Genomic DNA, 17,999 nt, shown 5'->3' with positions numbered 1-17,999 from the left:
ACTACACAATATAAACCTTTTCATTTTTATATATTGAGTTTTTTTTTTTTTTTTTAATTGAGTAGTGAGAGGATCGCGTACGTTTCAGTATCGGCCGAATCGAGGGATCGGCTTCGCTGCGACGAGAATTTCAATTTTCCATTTTTTCCCGAGTGGAATTTTAAGCGAGAATCGCTTCGAGGACCGCATTTATAGCAAGTCAGTATCGTTTTCCTTCTAACTTATTTTCCTTTTTTTTATTCGACTGTCCGATTGTTCTTGTTTGATTTAAATTGATAATCCGGCCGTTTTCGCCCTTCGTTCCGACTCCGAATCTTTGTTTAATTAATTAATCGTGAAGTTACATTTTTATCGAGTCAAAAAATCGAAAAACCGGTATTTTAATTGAAATCGTTTTCCATTTTTTTTCTCCACTAATATCAATTCGTAATCGTTTCCCCGGTTTAACCTTCAAAATGAACATTTTTTTTAACCAATCCCTTATCAAAAAGATTTCCCCAAATCTATAAAAAAAAAGTCATAATCTCTCTATAAAACGTTAATGTTACGTTAAATACCGATTTATTACATTTTTTTTAAACTTATATTATTGGGTGAGTGTTATTACTTCAGTTTTTTGTATGAATTTTGAAGATTTTGAGCCATTTTTTTTTCTATAGCAGAAAATTTCTTTTTATCAAAAAAAGATAATTTTTAAAATATTTTTTATATTTAAGAAAAAAATTATTTTGAGCAACCCAAAGCATCTTAGATTTTGGTGTAAGTTAACCTTACCTTAAGATGCAATTGCACAATATGGTCATAAAAATTAATAAAACTTAGTCAGTGGTGCCTTGAGACATGAGTTTAATTCGTTCCGAGACAGACCTAGCAAGTCAAAATGCCCATATCTCTTGATCAATTTTCCCCATTGAAATTAATTGAAATGAGATTAATTCTAGCCCTTAAAAAATAAAAAATATGTGTTTATAATAAACAAAATATTGAAAAAACATACATGCAAACATATGTACGTAAAAACAGAATCTAAAGAAAAACAGATTCGGCTGAGCCTATTAGTTTATACATAGTACAAATTAAATGTTTTGTTCTGTTCACTTTTGTATCACTTATTATATACGATTTAATAATGAGTTATACTATTTATAAATAACTGTGAGCGCATAAAAAACAAATACTTCTGGGGCGGTGTAAACATGTGAGCAACTTGGTTGTTGTAACATTACCATAACAGGCTCTTAACTCAAGACAAAATTTCATCCTTTGCACGTCTCATGCAAAAAAAAAAAAGCTGGGTTTCCATTGTGCAAAAATCACTTGCGAAACGTCTCGCGTTGTGGACACCTAGTTGGGATTCTTATGTACTTTACTTTTATGTGAGAATGTTTCGGGGTGAGTTGACTCTGGCTGTCGGTTTTTTAGTGCGCACCAAAGGGCTTCGCGTTGTCTGTTTCTCTCCTTGTAAACGAACTCATGAATCAAGCTTCAAAATGAACCAGGACTGCATTCGACTTATCCAACTGTATCAGAGCTATCAATTTTTGTGGGGTGCTAATTATAAAAGTCATCATTAAAAGAACAAGATAGAGAATGGAAAGAAATGTCTTTTCTTTTTCTTTTTAACATAAGTGTAGCCATGATTGCAAACACTGATGCTGCAGTAGGTGTAGTTAAGAACGTTTTGTTATAAAATGTTTCACCTTATGGAAATGGTTAACTCGAGGCATCAGTTTCATGAGTGATTCTCATGTTTAGTGATTTCCGCGCTGTGGAAACGCAGCTTTATGTTGGGGGCTCTTGTATCTCAAGGTACCATTGTACGTGCCAAATGGCCTTACATGGATTTTTAATCATCACAAAAAAAATTATACAATTTCAAACGACTAATTTTCTCATTATGCTTAGAAAATAGTAGTTATTAGTTACAAAATTTCAACTTCAATTTTTTAAATCTTTTTAAGTGGCTCCTGTATGTATTAGAATATAATTAAGCCATCCATTTATCAAGTTCAGCAGTGCCATGATTACATCTGACTCTTGTGAATTTGATGGTCTTGAGTTTGAATCCAAACTTGGGATTTTTTCAACCCCTTGTAACTTCTATTAACCCAACTGTACTCTGGCCATTGTGGGAGATCCAAGTATATGAACACGTTGACTGCTTCCTATGCTCGGCCATTTTGTGGCTGCCCATGTCGGATCTGAATTTACCATGTAAAATAGCTCTCTGGAATTTTTTTATTTTTTATTTATTTTTTAATCTGTTAAATAAATTATATGAGGCAGATTTGTTCCCAGCATTGCTAAGTAAATGAAGTAGGCAACGTGTAGAATGTTGTTCATTTAGACGTGTAGTTGAATGTAAGTTCTTTCTATTTTCCACGATAATTTTTCCTTTATTTTATGTAATCGTACAAAATGGATAAATTAAAATAACCAAAAGCAAATTACATGATTTTTACAGAATAAATCTAAAAGAATACTTCCAGCTAGGGGGGGGGGGCAATGAACGACCACAGCCAGTGACACTTTTACCCTTTCTGAGGCGACACTAGGAATTTCAATGGAATTGTGTAGTGGTTGAAGTGGAGGGAGAGATTAAAATGTATAAACAGGACGACCACCACATCCCGTAGGATAATTGGTTTGTGTGTATCTTACCAAGTCATCTTGCCAGTGTGGGAAGGAAAATCGAAGTACATTAACAAAAATATTTTCGCTTATAGTTCCATTGAATTAGATACTTGGTTTGCTGCTGTTTTAGTATTCTTGTCTCACTCCATGTCCACAATAGCTAGAATGTATTTGTATCAAAGACTTGAGTAATACTTCAAAAAGAAAATATAACATGTGATATCATGCAGGGTAACTTATTTGGTCTGTCTTCATTCTTTTTTCGGCATTGTGCCAACTTTATTATGGAATCTGATGATGTGTTTGCTGGCTTAATAAAAAAAAATCTTGTAATGTCTATCAGGATTTAAGTTAGTTTTCTCTTTTAGATTTGATTTCAAATTGTACTTTTTTTTTTTTTTAATTTGATAGTTGCCTATCATCTTGGTCTGCCTATCCTTGCTGATTTTGGCAGATCAAGATGATAGGTAACTATCAACCTAGAGGTTCATTCACCCCTCAGACGACAGGAGGAATTTTCTATATTTTTAATTTGTTAAGTGGAGCAAGGTTCGGCAGTCCAAAATAATTGAAAACGACCAATCTACAAATAGTTGTTAACCCATTCAGAATTGTTAGTAGTTACTGCTTTCCCTAGTGAAGTACTTAGGAGTATTGAACTAGACTGAAATTCAAAAGAAGTGTGTTGGTTAAAAAGCACCATTGTGTTTTCTAAATTTACTACTCTCTCTAGCGCTAAAAATAATAACTTAATATCATCATACTGGCTGTAGGAATGGGTTAAACCATTGAACCCCCTTACAAAATGTAAATTTATTGATGACGGAAGAGCGTATGTTGATTGTAGATCAGATATGATTTGCTGTAGTTGGAAATGTACAATTATCAAGTTTTATATTAATATATATAAAAGGGTGATAGGCAGGTCTAACAGTTCCAACAAGTGAATGGTTTTATTTCCGAGCTTTCAGTTCTTCCTATCATCCTGGCTAGTACAGTTGAGTCATGTTATTGAACTAATTTGAACCAACACCTGTTCAGTTTAGTCGAATATCTTAAATAAAGCTGGAATTTTTGAAAAATTTGGATAAAATTGAAAATGTATAGACATTTATTTTTCCTGAACATATTTTAATTTGTTTTGTACTCATTGTTCATTTTCACAATATTTATTGTTTTGTAGCTTCAATTATGATATTCTTGGAACATAACATTGCTCATTTTGTAAGTGTCATCTTCTATTGTTTGGTCTCACCTGTATCAATAAGTTTCACCAAAAAATACGTCACTTGCTATTTTAGTACTAAGATCATGTGACGTATGTATGATGTATTAAATCATTCAAAGTGGCCAGATTTAAAGAGAGTGTGTATATGCGTTAGATTTTTTAGCAAAGCATATTTGACAATATTGACTTTAATATAATTTGTACCCTTGTTTTTACTTAAGTATCATCAAGTAATATTAATTATTAGAGAAAATATTTTTATGTTCCTAATTTATAATAATGGATGTTAATCATATATAAAACAATTTTTTTTACTGTTCGGTGAGTTGGAGAAAACATCAAGACTTTACATCAACTTGTATTTATTCATTCTAAAAATGATATTAAGTTATTATGAACAATCTAATATGTAATAATAAAGTAAGTTAAATCATCGCCTTTCTAATTTTTATATTTTTCAAATATAATTTAATTCAATTTTGGGGGATTTCTTTTGATATTTTAACTACTATGATTCACTCAAGCTTACCAAATAAACACTAGACTAAACTTTAAGAAGCTATCGATATTCAATAAATCCCATACCCAGTTAGGCTGTCATTTGATAATTTCAAAATATTCTAACATGTTAAACAAATGAAAAGGATGAATTGAAATGAATTTGAATGCTGAACATCATTTATTGCTGTTTTCAACAGATAGGCAGTAGCAGTTTATACAAAACGTTTGTTGGTCAGGGTCAAAGCGACTTCCTTTTAAGTCATAGACAACTCATATTTAATCAATGACAAAACATTTCCATTTAATTTTTATCTAATACTTTTGTTTTTAATGTCAATTTGTAAAAGTCGTTTAAATTATATCACGATGACAAGTGAATTTCACCAAATTAATCTATTAAAATGGTAATTATTAAGATGAATGTGTAGCATTTAGTGACCTTTAATTAATGATTATTTAGAGATAGTGTGATGCGATTTGGTATGATTTGGAAAAACATTTTCTTTATCGTGCCAATGTTTCAGTCTTTCTTGAGATGATCTTCAGGGCCTGAGATTTATAAACATTGATGAAATTATACAAATACATATAAGATATGGATGTGATGTATATCTATGATGTACACAATATAGAAATTTAACGTTTAATCAAAGTATTTATACCCACTCAAAGTTATGCTTTCTGTTCTTTGACTAAACCTAAAATTTCTACATTGTGTACACCATTGTATAAATTCATATTCATATCTTATATGTATTTGTATAATTTAAACAATGCTTATAAATCCCAGGCCGTGAAGATGATATAAATAAAGATTGAAATGTTGGCATGATATGTTTTTCTTCATCACACCAAAACTGCATCTAACGATCTTTAAATAATAACTCATATGAATGCTAACTAAGTGATAAAGATCTGGTTGTATGACAAACATTTTGAATGCATACCCAAACCCTGTTCAGCTATTTGGGTTGGTCTTTATGTTTACTTCATCATCTCCCGTGTTGTCTTACCAAATTTTTGTAGATTTATTTCAAATGTTTACTTCCACTTTAATCAATGGATAAAATTAAGTTTTTTTCATTTATTTGCCGGTTGTAATAAACATTATGCGACCAAAAATAAAAATAATCAGAGTAGGTTAACAATCAACATAATATTGTTGTAATATTGATTGTTAGAAGAAAAAATTAAATATTAAAATTTGCAAGGAAATCCAGATAGTTGCCATGTTCAAAATGATAAAGGGTTGCTTAATACACCATAATAAATAATACCACACTACATAAATTAAAAATAATATGATTTATTATATTACTAAAATAATTTTTTTTATTGGTTTTGTTTTGCCAGGGAGCGTGTACATGAATGGGGACGTTGGGAAAGTCCCTCCAGGGGCGGTTTTCGCTGCCACCCCTGATCAACATGCACCCAGTCCCACAACAGATTTCAGGTAATTATACAATGCATTGCTTAATTTATTGTTTGTTCCAGGAAACCAGAAATTGTCACAATTAAAATTAGTTTAGAATTATTTTGTTAAAGGAAATAGTCTCTGCATTTATAACTATTTCCCGACGAGTTACTTTTATAGACTTATGCACTACGTATAAAAGTTTGAGTCCCTGGGCTTAAAAAATGTATTCATCTCATTTTCTAACTTGGTATTTATCAAACTTATGATTGCGCATATGACTGTCCATTGCTAAGAAAAAGTGAGTCAGGCCAGATCTGGTGAGCACCAAGGATGTGGTAGAACTTCCCAACCAAACTTTATTATTTTTTCTTTGTTGTATGAAATCTCCCATAATCCTTGTGAAAAATTACATATTTTCTTATCTCAATAGCAAATTGTTTCTGGGCATGGGCAAGAGATACTTGTTGCAGTTGACTCGAGTAGATTTCTGCGGTGGCAGGAGTTTCTAGTGCACAATACCTGCCACTAAATACAAAGCCTCTCATTTTGTTGGTGAATATCCAGTTTTTACGACATTTGGACGAGTCATTCAGTGACAGTCAATGGTCATACCTCTTGGTATTACAGGATCCATTTTTCTCGCTGGTGGCATCTGGTCAAAAAATGTCTACTTAGTGTCATGAAAGCAATGAAAGGCTTTTAGACACTGAAACTTGTTACCATTAATCAATTTATGAGAAACCCAACTTCCTCATCTACCCAAGTCGATATAAGCTAGAGTGAATGGTTTCATCGCTTGTACTGAACACTGCCAAGCTCCTGACATATTTGACTAGAATCAAGTCAGCTTCCCTTAATTCATCATCATTCAAGACAGAAGGTTTATCGTCAATCCCCTCATTCCCAGAAGCAAACTTTTAAATCAAGTTCTTCTTGTAGAAATATATGGTGGTTAGTGACCATTAGTCATTGATTGTTTGCAGATCTTGAGATGCAGTCTGGTGTGACGTAGGTTTTAGAAAAACATTTTCTTTATCGTGCCAACGTTACGATCTTTATTGAGATCATCTTCAGAGCTCAAAGTGTTTGTTTCTTCGTAACTGTGTCATTCTTGTGTGTCGTGTTGAGAGTGCCCTAGGCGGACACACAAGAATGACAATTACGCAGAAAACAAACACTTTGAGCCTGAAGATGATCTCAATAAAGATCGAAATGTTGGCACGATAAAGAAAATGATTTTCTAAATCCTACGTCACACCAGACCGCATCTCACGATCTCCGAATAATCATTTTTTAAACCACATTTGGGCAGTGGATTGCAAACTATTGTTTCATCACTGTACCCAGTGTAGATTTTACTGGCCCCGCTGCCCTAGTACCGAGCTAAAATTCATACAATAAGTACTCATAAATTATGAGTTTTGAAATCATTTGGAAAAAATTATAATTTACAGTGAACTGCACCCCAATTCAACACATTTTTTCTTTACGAACTGATGTCTTATCCTCTTGGTATTTACATCTTGTAAACATTAATCCTCCTATATAAATACAATTTTCATTAACGGTATTACAGCAATAACAAATAATCAAAGGCACAGACTTTTCTGTTTCCTTTTTTTCCCACTTATACACAAACTTAATTTAAAAATCCTTTATTAACTTGCTATTTTTTCCAGCTTGTTGAATGGGGTAACTGAACAACTGGATAGCTACAGTGATGGTGGGGCCTTGCCCGTCGGGCAGGCACCCCCAGAACCAGTTGTAGATTCCAACCACCAGACAACTCCGATGCCAATTGAGCAGCTGAAACAGATGCTCTCCTCCCAATTGGAGTATTATTTTTCTAGGTGTGTTTTATATTCATTTTAATTAAATTTATTTTCACTTAAGGTTTTATATTGTTTTGTGTATATATATTTTTTTTTACAGAGAAAATTTAGCAAATGACACATATCTGCTATCTCAAATGGATAATGATCAGTATGTACCAATATGGACAGTAGCTAATTTTAATCAAGTAAAAAAATTGACTACAGATATAAAACTTATAACTGAAGTCCTTAGAGGTAAGTCCCCCTTTAAAACATTTCTTTTATTGTGTTTTTACTCACTTCAATATACTTTTGTAGAATCACCAAATTTGCAAGTTGACGATGAAGGTCAGAAGGTGCGCCCAAACCATAAAAGGTGCATAGTTATATTAAGAGAAATCCCCGATAGCACGCCTTTAGAGGAAGTTAAGGTAACAGGTTCATCATCAAATATTAAATTTTAAATAGGCTATAACTAAATACTTGCTTAGGGTCTCTTCTCTGGAAAGGGATGTCCCAAGTTGATATCTTGTGAATTTGCTCATAATAACTCATGGTATGTCACTTTTGAGAACGACGAAGATGCTCAGAAGGCATACAGGTTTTTGCGAGAAGAAGTAAGAGAGTTTCAGGTAAGGAAAAATCTCACAATATTGAAAAGTATCCACAAAATGATTTATCCTTCTTTTTGTATTAACAGGGTAGGCCAATTATGGCAAGGATTAAGGCTAAACCGATGAATAGGCTTTTAGTACCTGCTGTGGGACCAGGAATGGCAGGTTTGAAGAATGGTTACCGAACTCCTCCTGCATCTGTAGCTGCGACGAATGTTTATGAGCCTGGAAATGCTTATGCTCCAGGTCAGCAAAGATATTTGTTTACTAATGGGACATCGCTTGCCGCTCCCAATGTAAATTACACTCCAAATCAAGTGCAAATATATGTAAGTAGTTTTAATATCTCACTATCTTGTAATTAATTATTATTTCTAAAGAAGAAAAAAATGGGAAAAACTATTTATTTTTTAGATATTAAAAATTGATATCCGACTTAAATTCAAATTATTTTTATTTGTAGTTTCAACACCATCAGCAACCGTTTTATCCACCAAATATGCTGCCATCATGGGGACCAACAAACACCACCTATTTTGATATAGGAAGTGTATTTTCTGTAAACGGTCTCGCTCCCCAAGGACCATTTGCTAAAACTCACACAAATAGGTACGCGTCAAGAAAGTAAGTATAAAATTTGATATTGTTTCTCTTATCTGTCAGGGAATGTCGATCATGGATATTTTTCAGTAGGCATAAGCGTCTCGTTAGTGGGTTGGAGCAAAGGACCACAATGAGTGACAGCGGTCTCGTGAGAAACCCCCATATGGGCGGTACAACTAAATTAGGAACTACTGGAAAGCTCGAAACATCAAACAGCTCTTCAGTTTCATCGAAGTCACATTATTTCAGGGACTCAAATCAGTCAGAAACGTCGGATTCACTAGCAACATCACGTCACGACCCTGAAGATGTGTATAGACAGCCGATATCAGCTGGCAAAGACTCAATACCAGCCAGGTAATGGCCTCATCCAATTATAATTATTTAAAAAAACTGCCCACAAAAGAGAAAATAAAATATAAAGTCATGAGAATAGACAGATGTTACAGTAGTTTTGTTTTTAGATACAGGCGTAGGAGGAAAGAAGAAGAAACTCAGAGCAGAGGAGGCGGAAGCCCTGGGCCTCAATTCGACCTCGAAGCCGATGCCTTCCCTCCTCTTCCGGGCTTAGAACAATCCCAAAGTCAAAATGCTGCCAAAGCTCCTCCGCTGACTCCTCCAGCACCTGTTACTCAAGCCTCTGTGACAGTAACTATGGCTTCTGCTCCTGTGGTCGATGCCCCTCCCACTGTTGACCAAACTTCTTCACCTCAGTGGACTGAAAACAGGTATTTCTAGCAGTCTATTCATTTTTTTTTTAAACTAATTATGTCCGACAAATTACAAACATGTAATGAAAATGTGTATTTAGCTTATTGTATATTATTTTGTTAAATGTGTTGTAAAAGTGTCAGTAAATGAACAAATTACAAATAATAATTTTTCAGGTTTTGTAAACCAAAGTTCATAGAGTTTATATGGCTAAAATATAACATGTTTGACCTTAAAACATAATAAACAAAAAGTATATATCTAGTGAGTGGAACATGAAACTAAAAAGGCGTAAATTTTAAGGATGTTGTTCAAAAACATACTGTTTACTCTTTACTCCTTTTTATTTAGGGCAATATAATTAAAATTCATGCTTTAAGTTTGCATTTTTTCTTTTCAATTTTTTTTTCTTTTTTTCTGTTTTTCATTTTTAATCATCCTCTCTTAATTAAAGGATGGATTAATGTTGTTGGTTTAGATTGTCTGATGTAGTGAAGGGGACTGCTAAAGGGAAAACTGTCGGTGCAAGCAGTAGTAATGGCTCAAAGGAAAAGGATGTCCCATGTCCGGGAGGGATCGGGTCCCAAGGAGGGCCCCTTTCCCCTCGGCTACCCTCGCCCCAACTTCCCACACCGCCACCCACCCCTGACAAGTAAGACTGAGCATGGATTAAAAATCCCTAGACGATTTTTTTAAATTTTTTTTTAGACAATATAACTATTTTATTTCCACCATATCCTTCGTCTCTATTTGCACTTAATGGCTCGTACTTTCAGTGGGGAAATTGTATATACTTGGTTTAAAAAAATGTACATTCACAAATTAATATTGGGATTTTTTTTCTCATTTTATTCATTTTGGTTTTTATTATTATTTTTTTAGTTTGCATGTTTCACCATTCACCATTTGTTTATCATATGAAACTTTTTTTTGTGCTTTCTAAGATTTTATTAGTATTTAATTTGATTGTTAAGGGAGGATCTTCATAATTAATATTTTGGTAAATAACATTGACCAATAGTCATTAAATATGAACATATTTATTAAAAAGAATAAAAATGTTATATAAAAAAAAATTATATCTGTTAAGGAAAATTGGAAAAGGGCAGTGTATAGAAAAAATAAGCCCTTAGAAATAACTGGAGTGTTTGATCAAATTGTCTTATAGAAAACTAGATGTCTGGATAATTTTCACCCCCACAATTTTTAGCCCACTAATATTTCTCCATAATTAAGCTGTTGGCCTGCATCATTTAATAGGATTATCCCCCCAAATATGGTTCCACATCATTTTAACGAATAGGAATTCCATTTTCATTAATTAAATACAAACTTATTCCCTTGGGTAGTTTGTCAAGGGAATTAATGTGAGTGTTCAACTGACTAATTTGTAAGCCTGGTTTGGTACACTTTTAGAATTAGAAATTTATTGTCAAAGTTTTTACTAAAATAATTTAAAATATTTCCTGACCAGTTTGTGGGGTTTGTGTTAATATTTTAATATCGCATGCTGAATTATATCAATTTGAAAATTCGCACTTTCCCCATTAAGACAAAATACCCAAATGGAAATAATAATCTATAATAAATTTCCATAGTAGGACAAATGGAGTTGGAAAAGTAATTCTAGGTAACTAATATTTAACTGCTGATCTACCAGGCATCCTTCATTAGATTTTATGATTTTAATGATGTCATTCATTTCTTGTATTGAGTGTGAGCATAAGTTTTTTTAACCTAAATTTCAGCATTTACTTTTAATAAAGGCAATGTTTTATTGCCTGCTAACCCCATTAGTACACACACCTTTTTGAAGGATATTGTTAAGAAAAGGGTGGTCGATCTTAAAAGTCAGTCTAACATAAACTGCAGGGGGCCGCGGTAGCCAAGTGGTTAAGGCGTCAGACTCTCGGCTAGTAGATCCCGCGGTCGTGGGTTCGATCCCCACTGAAGCCTCTGGACTTTTTCTGATGCTTAAGGGGACCGGTGGCCGCAATTGAAAGAAATTGACACGGCACTCATCAATTGAAGGAGCGGGATCAGATCTCAGCGACCCTGAATTTGGTCCCAACCCCCTTCAAAAATGAGTTTATTCGATGGAAGAACACCGGCACACCAGGGGCTCAAATCACACTTGTGTTGCAAGCCCCCAAAAAATGGAGCCAGATAAAGTACAATAAGCTGTACAGCTGCAGTGCTCAGGAGGGAACTCCTCCAGTTCCTGGTATCCATTGTAAAAACAAAAACTGCAACGTGTATGACATGGAAGAAGTTAAAATTCAATTGAGGTATTGCTTGTTACTCGAGTTCGATCTTGGGCATAGAGCAGATGCCTGTCGAAATTTACCGGGACAACGTAATGTATGAGAAAGATTCAGATGCTTTCGTAATGGAGAAAGATGAATCTAAATTCTAGCCTCGTGGGATGCCTAACAAGCTTAAAAGCAACAACTTATTAATCGTATTGGAAGTCAGGCCAAATTAACTGTAGCAAAGATAGGAAGATTTCAATTCACACAACAATAGAAAGAAGAATCCGATCTTTGGGTTGCGTTGTAAAACTCATAAACTTATACTTTCAGGAACAAGGAACGTCTTGTTACGATTACATTTGAATAAGAATAAATCGGAAGGGTTTGTTTCGTATTTGGAAAAAGGATCTTCGGTGAGGTCACAACAGAACGACAATTTTTAAGTTTTTGCCGAGCTTTCAATGATTATATCATCATCAGGGTTTATTTATTACAGAAAATTATAGCAAATGAAAACAAAATTAAAAAAACATTTATATTTTTCTTACTTTAACTCGATGAGTATTAAAATATGTCGAGAAAAAACTGCATTTATAATATTTAAAAAAATATATATATATATTTAAAATTAGGCGAAGCTCAGTATCTATATATTAACAAGATAAAGTATGGAATTAATTAAAACCAACATAATATAAAATTTAAAAAACAATGTGGTCATATAGGTTACCCCAATTAAAATATACATATAAGTACACGCCTCTTTTCTTACTTTTTTTAGCACTGTGATTACATACCTATACATTTTATAAAAAGCAAAACTGATATCGAAATGTTCCTGAAAAAAAGTAACTCAAAGTAAAATCTTGGAATAAGAGGGGTCATGGAGGATCCGATTCTTACTTGTTTCACTACCTAGATAACCGCTTAAAAAGTAAGGAATTTTTGAACGAAAACGCTTTGAAAATTTAACTGAAAGATTCATTCTTTTTTAAGTTCTTGAGTTTCACAAAAAGGGGGATATTTCAGCAACCAGAACATTGGCAGTTTGTTATAGAAACTAAGGAAATATGTTTTCAATTAAAAGTTAAATACATTTATATTTCAAGTTTGACTTTTTTCTGAAAACTGCAAAAAATTATGCACACACCCAATATTTCGCTAATAGCAATATTATATTTATTTATTTTTTAACTGATTTTCAACAGGAACCTAAAAAATATCTTTTTTACAATTTTCAGGACAGTTCCTGGAGCTGCTGGTAGCAATAAAGCTCACCTAGCAGAAAAATTAAAGACTGATGAAGCAGTGATTAACGGAAATGGTGAGCCTGCCACTGCTGGCTCAAGTGATTCACTTGTAGAAGCTAAACCCCCTTCTTCCTACAATACTGCTATGGCCCCCCTCCCAGAAACGCCAAATCCTCCCACACACATACCGCCACAAACTCCCCCGTCACAACAGTTATCTGCACAAAATCAGGTAAAAACAATTATTCATGTTTTTCATATCTTATATATAAAACTAATATTTATTTCGACGTAAGGCTGATTTGGGAGTTATCAAGTTAAGTTATGCCCAAGTGGCTCAACATCACAAAGAAAAAGCAGAAAGGGAAAAGCAGCAACAGTTACAACAGCAGCAACAGCAACAACAATTAATAACAGCGCACCAACAAGTAGCAACAGCTGTGATATCTGTTTCACAAAATACGTCTAGTACACCACAAGCAGAAGATGAGAAAAAGGAAGCGACAGGGTATTATCAGCCAAAAGGTATACACTTATTTCTGTGCTCTTTAAATATTAAAACACGTTATCTACTATAGTTTGGCATTAACATTGTATCAGGTGAGGCAGTGGCAGGACGTGGAAGAGGTGGTCCTAGGGCTCCCCCAAGGAGGAGGGATAACGCTCAGCGTTTTAACTCAAGGCAAAGATCACCCAAATAGCACACCCCATTTCGGTAAGTGTTTTTGATTTATCATTGAATAGTAGTAGCAGTAAAATTGCTTGAAACTTATATTTTAGACTGGGGGTACAAACTATTAGTTTTTTCCCCCCTGTAGCCTGTTTGATAAGCATAGAAATAATGTTTGTGTAGTGTTATAAATAGTTTGAATTGGTATGTATTTGGTATGTATTTAGAAAACCCAGAATCCATTTAATTTTTGTTATGCTTTGTGCTTGTATGCTCATTAGTCGAACTTCTCTAATTTCTAAAATTCTCTAATGTTACGGTCAATTATCACTTAATCCCAATGCACACATGCAGTATTTTGCCTTCTGGTCTTCCAGTTGCGGGTCTAAGATATTCAGAGGATCAGATAGGTTAGGGCACATGTAGCTGCTGGCGGACTTGCTATCGTTTTTCCTTGCATTTCTCTATAGGCCTCGGCAGTGCTGCAACAAAATGGCATATATTTGGTACGACTTTCAAAGCCATGTTTGTATTCTTCCTACTTTCAATTTTAATTCTGGAATTCTCGTTGCCTTCAGCAAGTCTTGGATTTAATTTTCCCTTAAATCTGTAAAAGTAATATACAAGCTCCCTCTTGAAAGACTCATATTTATATATGAATGTACTCCATAATGTATATTTTTTCTGTATCTCTTTGTACACAATGTAGAAAAAATGACAACCAATCCTGTTTGGCGATTGTATGCGTACTGGCGGTATTTGAAGTACTTCAATTGCTACAGGTCCACATAAGTCTAAATTGAACAGCTGTGGCACTGCAGCAGGGCCAGACAGAAAAAACCGCATGTGTGCATCGGGCCTTAGCCTTGAGAATTTAATTTGAATTTAAAATGTTTTGAAAATATTTTTTCACCTCTTTTATATTGTAAATTTATTCTCTGGCCATTCAAAAATAATTTTTAACTTTTGTTTGTTTAGACTGGAGAATTGGCCTAGAGTGAGGTGAAACAGTGATGCGGATTTCCCTGTTTGAGGCCCGCAGGCTGGCACCGAAGTGCCTCGCAGCAGTCCTGGTATTACAAGTGTCAGGAACTGTATCCCCCCTTTCCCAAATAATATATTTCTCACCCTTCCCCCCTACACCTTACAAAAATTTCAAGAAAACCACTCCATTTCTCCTCTCCCCCTATATTCATTCCTCACACGTTCTAAATAATTTTAAATGCGATGTGTTTTTTGGGCAATTTGGTGAATGTGTAATATATCAGGGAAAGTGTGCATATTGTGAAAAATTTACAGTTGATTGCTCGTAGGCACTATATTATATATATTATAATATTGAGGGTAATTTTGGAGGAAAAGAAAAAAATTTATAAAATGTTTAAAAAAAAAAAAAGAAAAAAAGAAAGAGCCTATTAGAGCTAAATTTTATTTCAGTCATTCACAGCTGCGATTTGGCTGTTTTAAGGTGCTGTGAGTGAATTTGATTGAATATATATATTCACATTCTATCAGCATCTTTTTGTAAATAAATCTTCGATTACAAATAATTATTTTTGACAAATGTGTATAGAGTGCAAGCTAGTTATCTACCTAGGTGTAATAGTTGTATGATTCCTCCAAAAAGAAAACAAAAAAATCTAAAAACATTTAAAAAATATAAGAAAAAAAGGATTGTCTTGTTTACAAATTGTTGGTTTTTATTCGTATTTATGTATTGTATAATACAGGTGTTAACTTGCGCGCGTTTATCCTATACCGAGCCATTTTGGAAATTGATGCTCACGAAGAGTGGGTTGTTCTATATTCCCCATTATTATTTTTAAATGTAATATACAGTTTGTGTTGTAATTAAAAGGTAATGCAAATATATTTGGTAACAATGAACTTTTTTAGTCGAGTCAAAAGTCTTAAATAAATAAATTATTAAAAAAGGAAAAAGTACTCTCTTATTTATATTTGCACAGTTATATTTAGCTTTTCTTTTCATTTTATTTTGTGTATTTTTACAAAAAAAAATTTCTTAAATGTTTCGCAAATTAATTTTAACTTGTTTCTTTTGAATTAAAGATTACTGTATATTACTTTGCACAATATATAGCTTGATAGTTGAGGTTGCTTACATTCATATCGGTATACCGTCAATTATCTTAGTCCACTGTAATATACAGAAAATATCCTTATAAATTATACTAACTGTTGAATGTAATTTTATTTATACATAATTATTATGCGTTTAACAAAATATATCTCAATTAGAAGAATGATAATATTTACGTTAATTAAATTGTATTATTTTTAATATTACAGTTTTATTGTAAGTTAAATACAAATACTAGCTTTTATCATTCTAGTACTGATTTTCGTTTCCTTCTTTAACATTAATTTTTTATTGTTTCGTTTCCTATAGAGATAATAAATTTAAAAAAATAATAATTGAACCGAACGAGCTTCCATTAGAGTGTAGTTAGTTTCGGACCGGATGGTATTTAACGATCGGTATGTCGATTTTGTTTGTAAACACTTCTTCAAGGTTTGGTACGAAACAATCAGGTAAAATTAATTGCTCATTTTCTTTTGTTGTCCATTTCAGTGCTGTTAGCATTCTTCTTTTAATTATATTATATTGTAAGTTTTTTTGTGTTTTAAGTATATTAGTTAAGAAACTGGCATGTTAAAAAAACACATGAACTTGACACTTTTTGTAAACGATACGTATCAATTAATATATGTTAATGCTCTGTTGATACTATGCAAAATTGTGTGATAAAACAAAAATTCTTCTATGCTGACTTGTAAATTGCCGAATGTTGGAATTTACTTTCTCAAATAAAAAGGAAATGTGTTGTAATTAAATAATTAATTTTCCAAATTTCTTAATCTTAACTGGTCTAGTGCATTCACAGAAATGTTAAATATGTGTAAAGACAGGTTTTAGTGATTTCCGCAAAAATTTACTAGTTAAAAATATTAACGTATCAAAACGTTATTTTGTGCCAATAAAGCAGACTTTTTGCCAACTACCTTGTTTTTCTCTTTTTTAAATTCAATGTTTAATTGTTTTTAAAATACTTATTAAATATGGACTATAACTATATGTTTCTATATTAAACACCCAGTTGCCTACTATATTTCAAACTTTAATTTCTTTTTCTTTTTAATCATTATATATAGTGAATTGTTAATTCTAATGCGCTCTTGTTCATTCTTGCTCCATGTTGTTATCCAATCATTTTGATATTGTGTATTATATACTTTTTTAATTACGCTAATTATTAAGAAAGGAAATTTTCATTTACATCATATTATTACCTTGTTTATATTATTATTATAATTTCTTATACTGTTAACTCTATGTTAAACAAAAAAAAGGGAAAATTTTCTCCTGGAATACTCAGACTGAAGTGTTTACTTGCATTCAAGTAAGAGAACCATACTTTTTGTTATTTCCAGTGCAGTTTTTATTTGATTATACTGTGGCTTGTGATTAAATTTACATATATTATAAACAAAAATGTTTTATGTACAATATTTCTCATGTTTTGTTGTATTATATTTTGATGTTTGTGTTACGGAATTAACATGTGTATTTGAGTTGAACGTAGGTTTTGTTTCATTTTTTTCTACTTACTACTAATGATTTAATTTGTGCCTTGGAAGACAATTACATTTCATTCTTCACAATTCTGCTTCAAAATGAAGCTTTGACAAATTGTGTTTTTTTAATAGACTGACAAAAATTTAATTAAAGAGCACTTATAACATATTTTTTGGATAGAATACTTGTAATGATTTTTATTAAGATACATGGACATTATTTTAATTGTGGAGGTAAACAATGCCGTATTGCTATATAGGTTTAACTCTGCTCACATTTTTATATGTGATTACAATAAAATGTTTTTTTGAAAAAAAAAAGGTAAAATTTGTATTTCAAAAAAATTGGAACAAAAATGCATATAGTGTAAAGTGAAATTTTAAAAGAGTTTTAGAGAAAAGTATAATCTTTTGTAGGTAATTGTAGCACACTTACCATTTAGGTTGTGCAAATACTGGAAAATGTGCACAGTTTTAAACACTAAAAATGTCTGCATAAAAATTATTATTGTCTTATTACATATTTTTATGATTTCACATAGTAAGAAATGAAAAAAAACGTATGATGGACTAGTATATCTTTAGCAAGCGATCCATAATGAATGTTATAGAATGTTAATTTATTTATCTACATTTTGTATATTATAGTAATATGTAATCATTTTCATTGTTAGCATATCTGAAATACAATTAAAATGAAAAAAAAAA

At 32.5% G+C, this 17,999-nt stretch overlaps 1 protein-coding gene across 8 annotated transcripts in view; it reads left to right on the top strand.

Annotated features, from left to right (window-relative positions):
* Positions 1-16,553, top strand: part of LOC106674166 (la-related protein 4) — a 36,322-nt gene extending 19,769 nt beyond the window's left edge. For 3 of the 8 annotated variants that reach the window (XM_014406739.2, XM_024228271.1, XM_024228280.1), the window contains 14 exons: positions 5,717-5,816; positions 7,460-7,630; positions 7,713-7,849; positions 7,913-8,025; positions 8,086-8,226; positions 8,295-8,537; positions 8,672-8,832; positions 8,899-9,168; positions 9,276-9,539; positions 10,001-10,174; positions 13,016-13,256; positions 13,321-13,549; positions 13,625-13,739; positions 14,673-16,553. In XM_014406739.2, the coding sequence (XP_014262225.1) occupies positions 5,717-5,816; positions 7,460-7,630; positions 7,713-7,849; positions 7,913-8,025; positions 8,086-8,226; positions 8,295-8,537; positions 8,672-8,832; positions 8,899-9,168; positions 9,276-9,539; positions 10,001-10,174; positions 13,016-13,256; positions 13,321-13,549; positions 13,625-13,725 (2,345 nt within the window). In that variant the 3' untranslated portion in view covers positions 13,726-13,739; positions 14,673-16,553. Of the gene's footprint in view, positions 1-80; positions 199-5,716; positions 5,817-7,459; positions 7,631-7,712; positions 7,850-7,912; positions 8,026-8,085; positions 8,227-8,294; positions 8,538-8,671; positions 8,833-8,898; positions 9,169-9,275; positions 9,540-10,000; positions 10,175-13,015; positions 13,257-13,320; positions 13,550-13,624; positions 13,740-14,672 lie in introns of those variants that run through there. The other 5 variants (XM_024228283.1, XM_014406747.2, XM_014406755.2 and 2 more) reach the window with 5 other exon arrangements.
* The last annotated feature ends 1,446 nt before the right edge of the window (positions 16,554-17,999 follow it).

Source organism: Cimex lectularius, unplaced genomic scaffold (assembly GCF_000648675.2).
Source record: "Cimex lectularius strain Harlan isolate CLEC.00 unplaced genomic scaffold, Clec_2.1 scaffold44, whole genome shotgun sequence".
NCBI lineage: Eukaryota > Metazoa > Arthropoda > Insecta > Hemiptera > Cimicidae > Cimex > Cimex lectularius.
The sequence above is the reverse complement of the archived record's forward strand: the minus strand, read 5'-3'. Positions and strand labels throughout refer to the sequence as shown.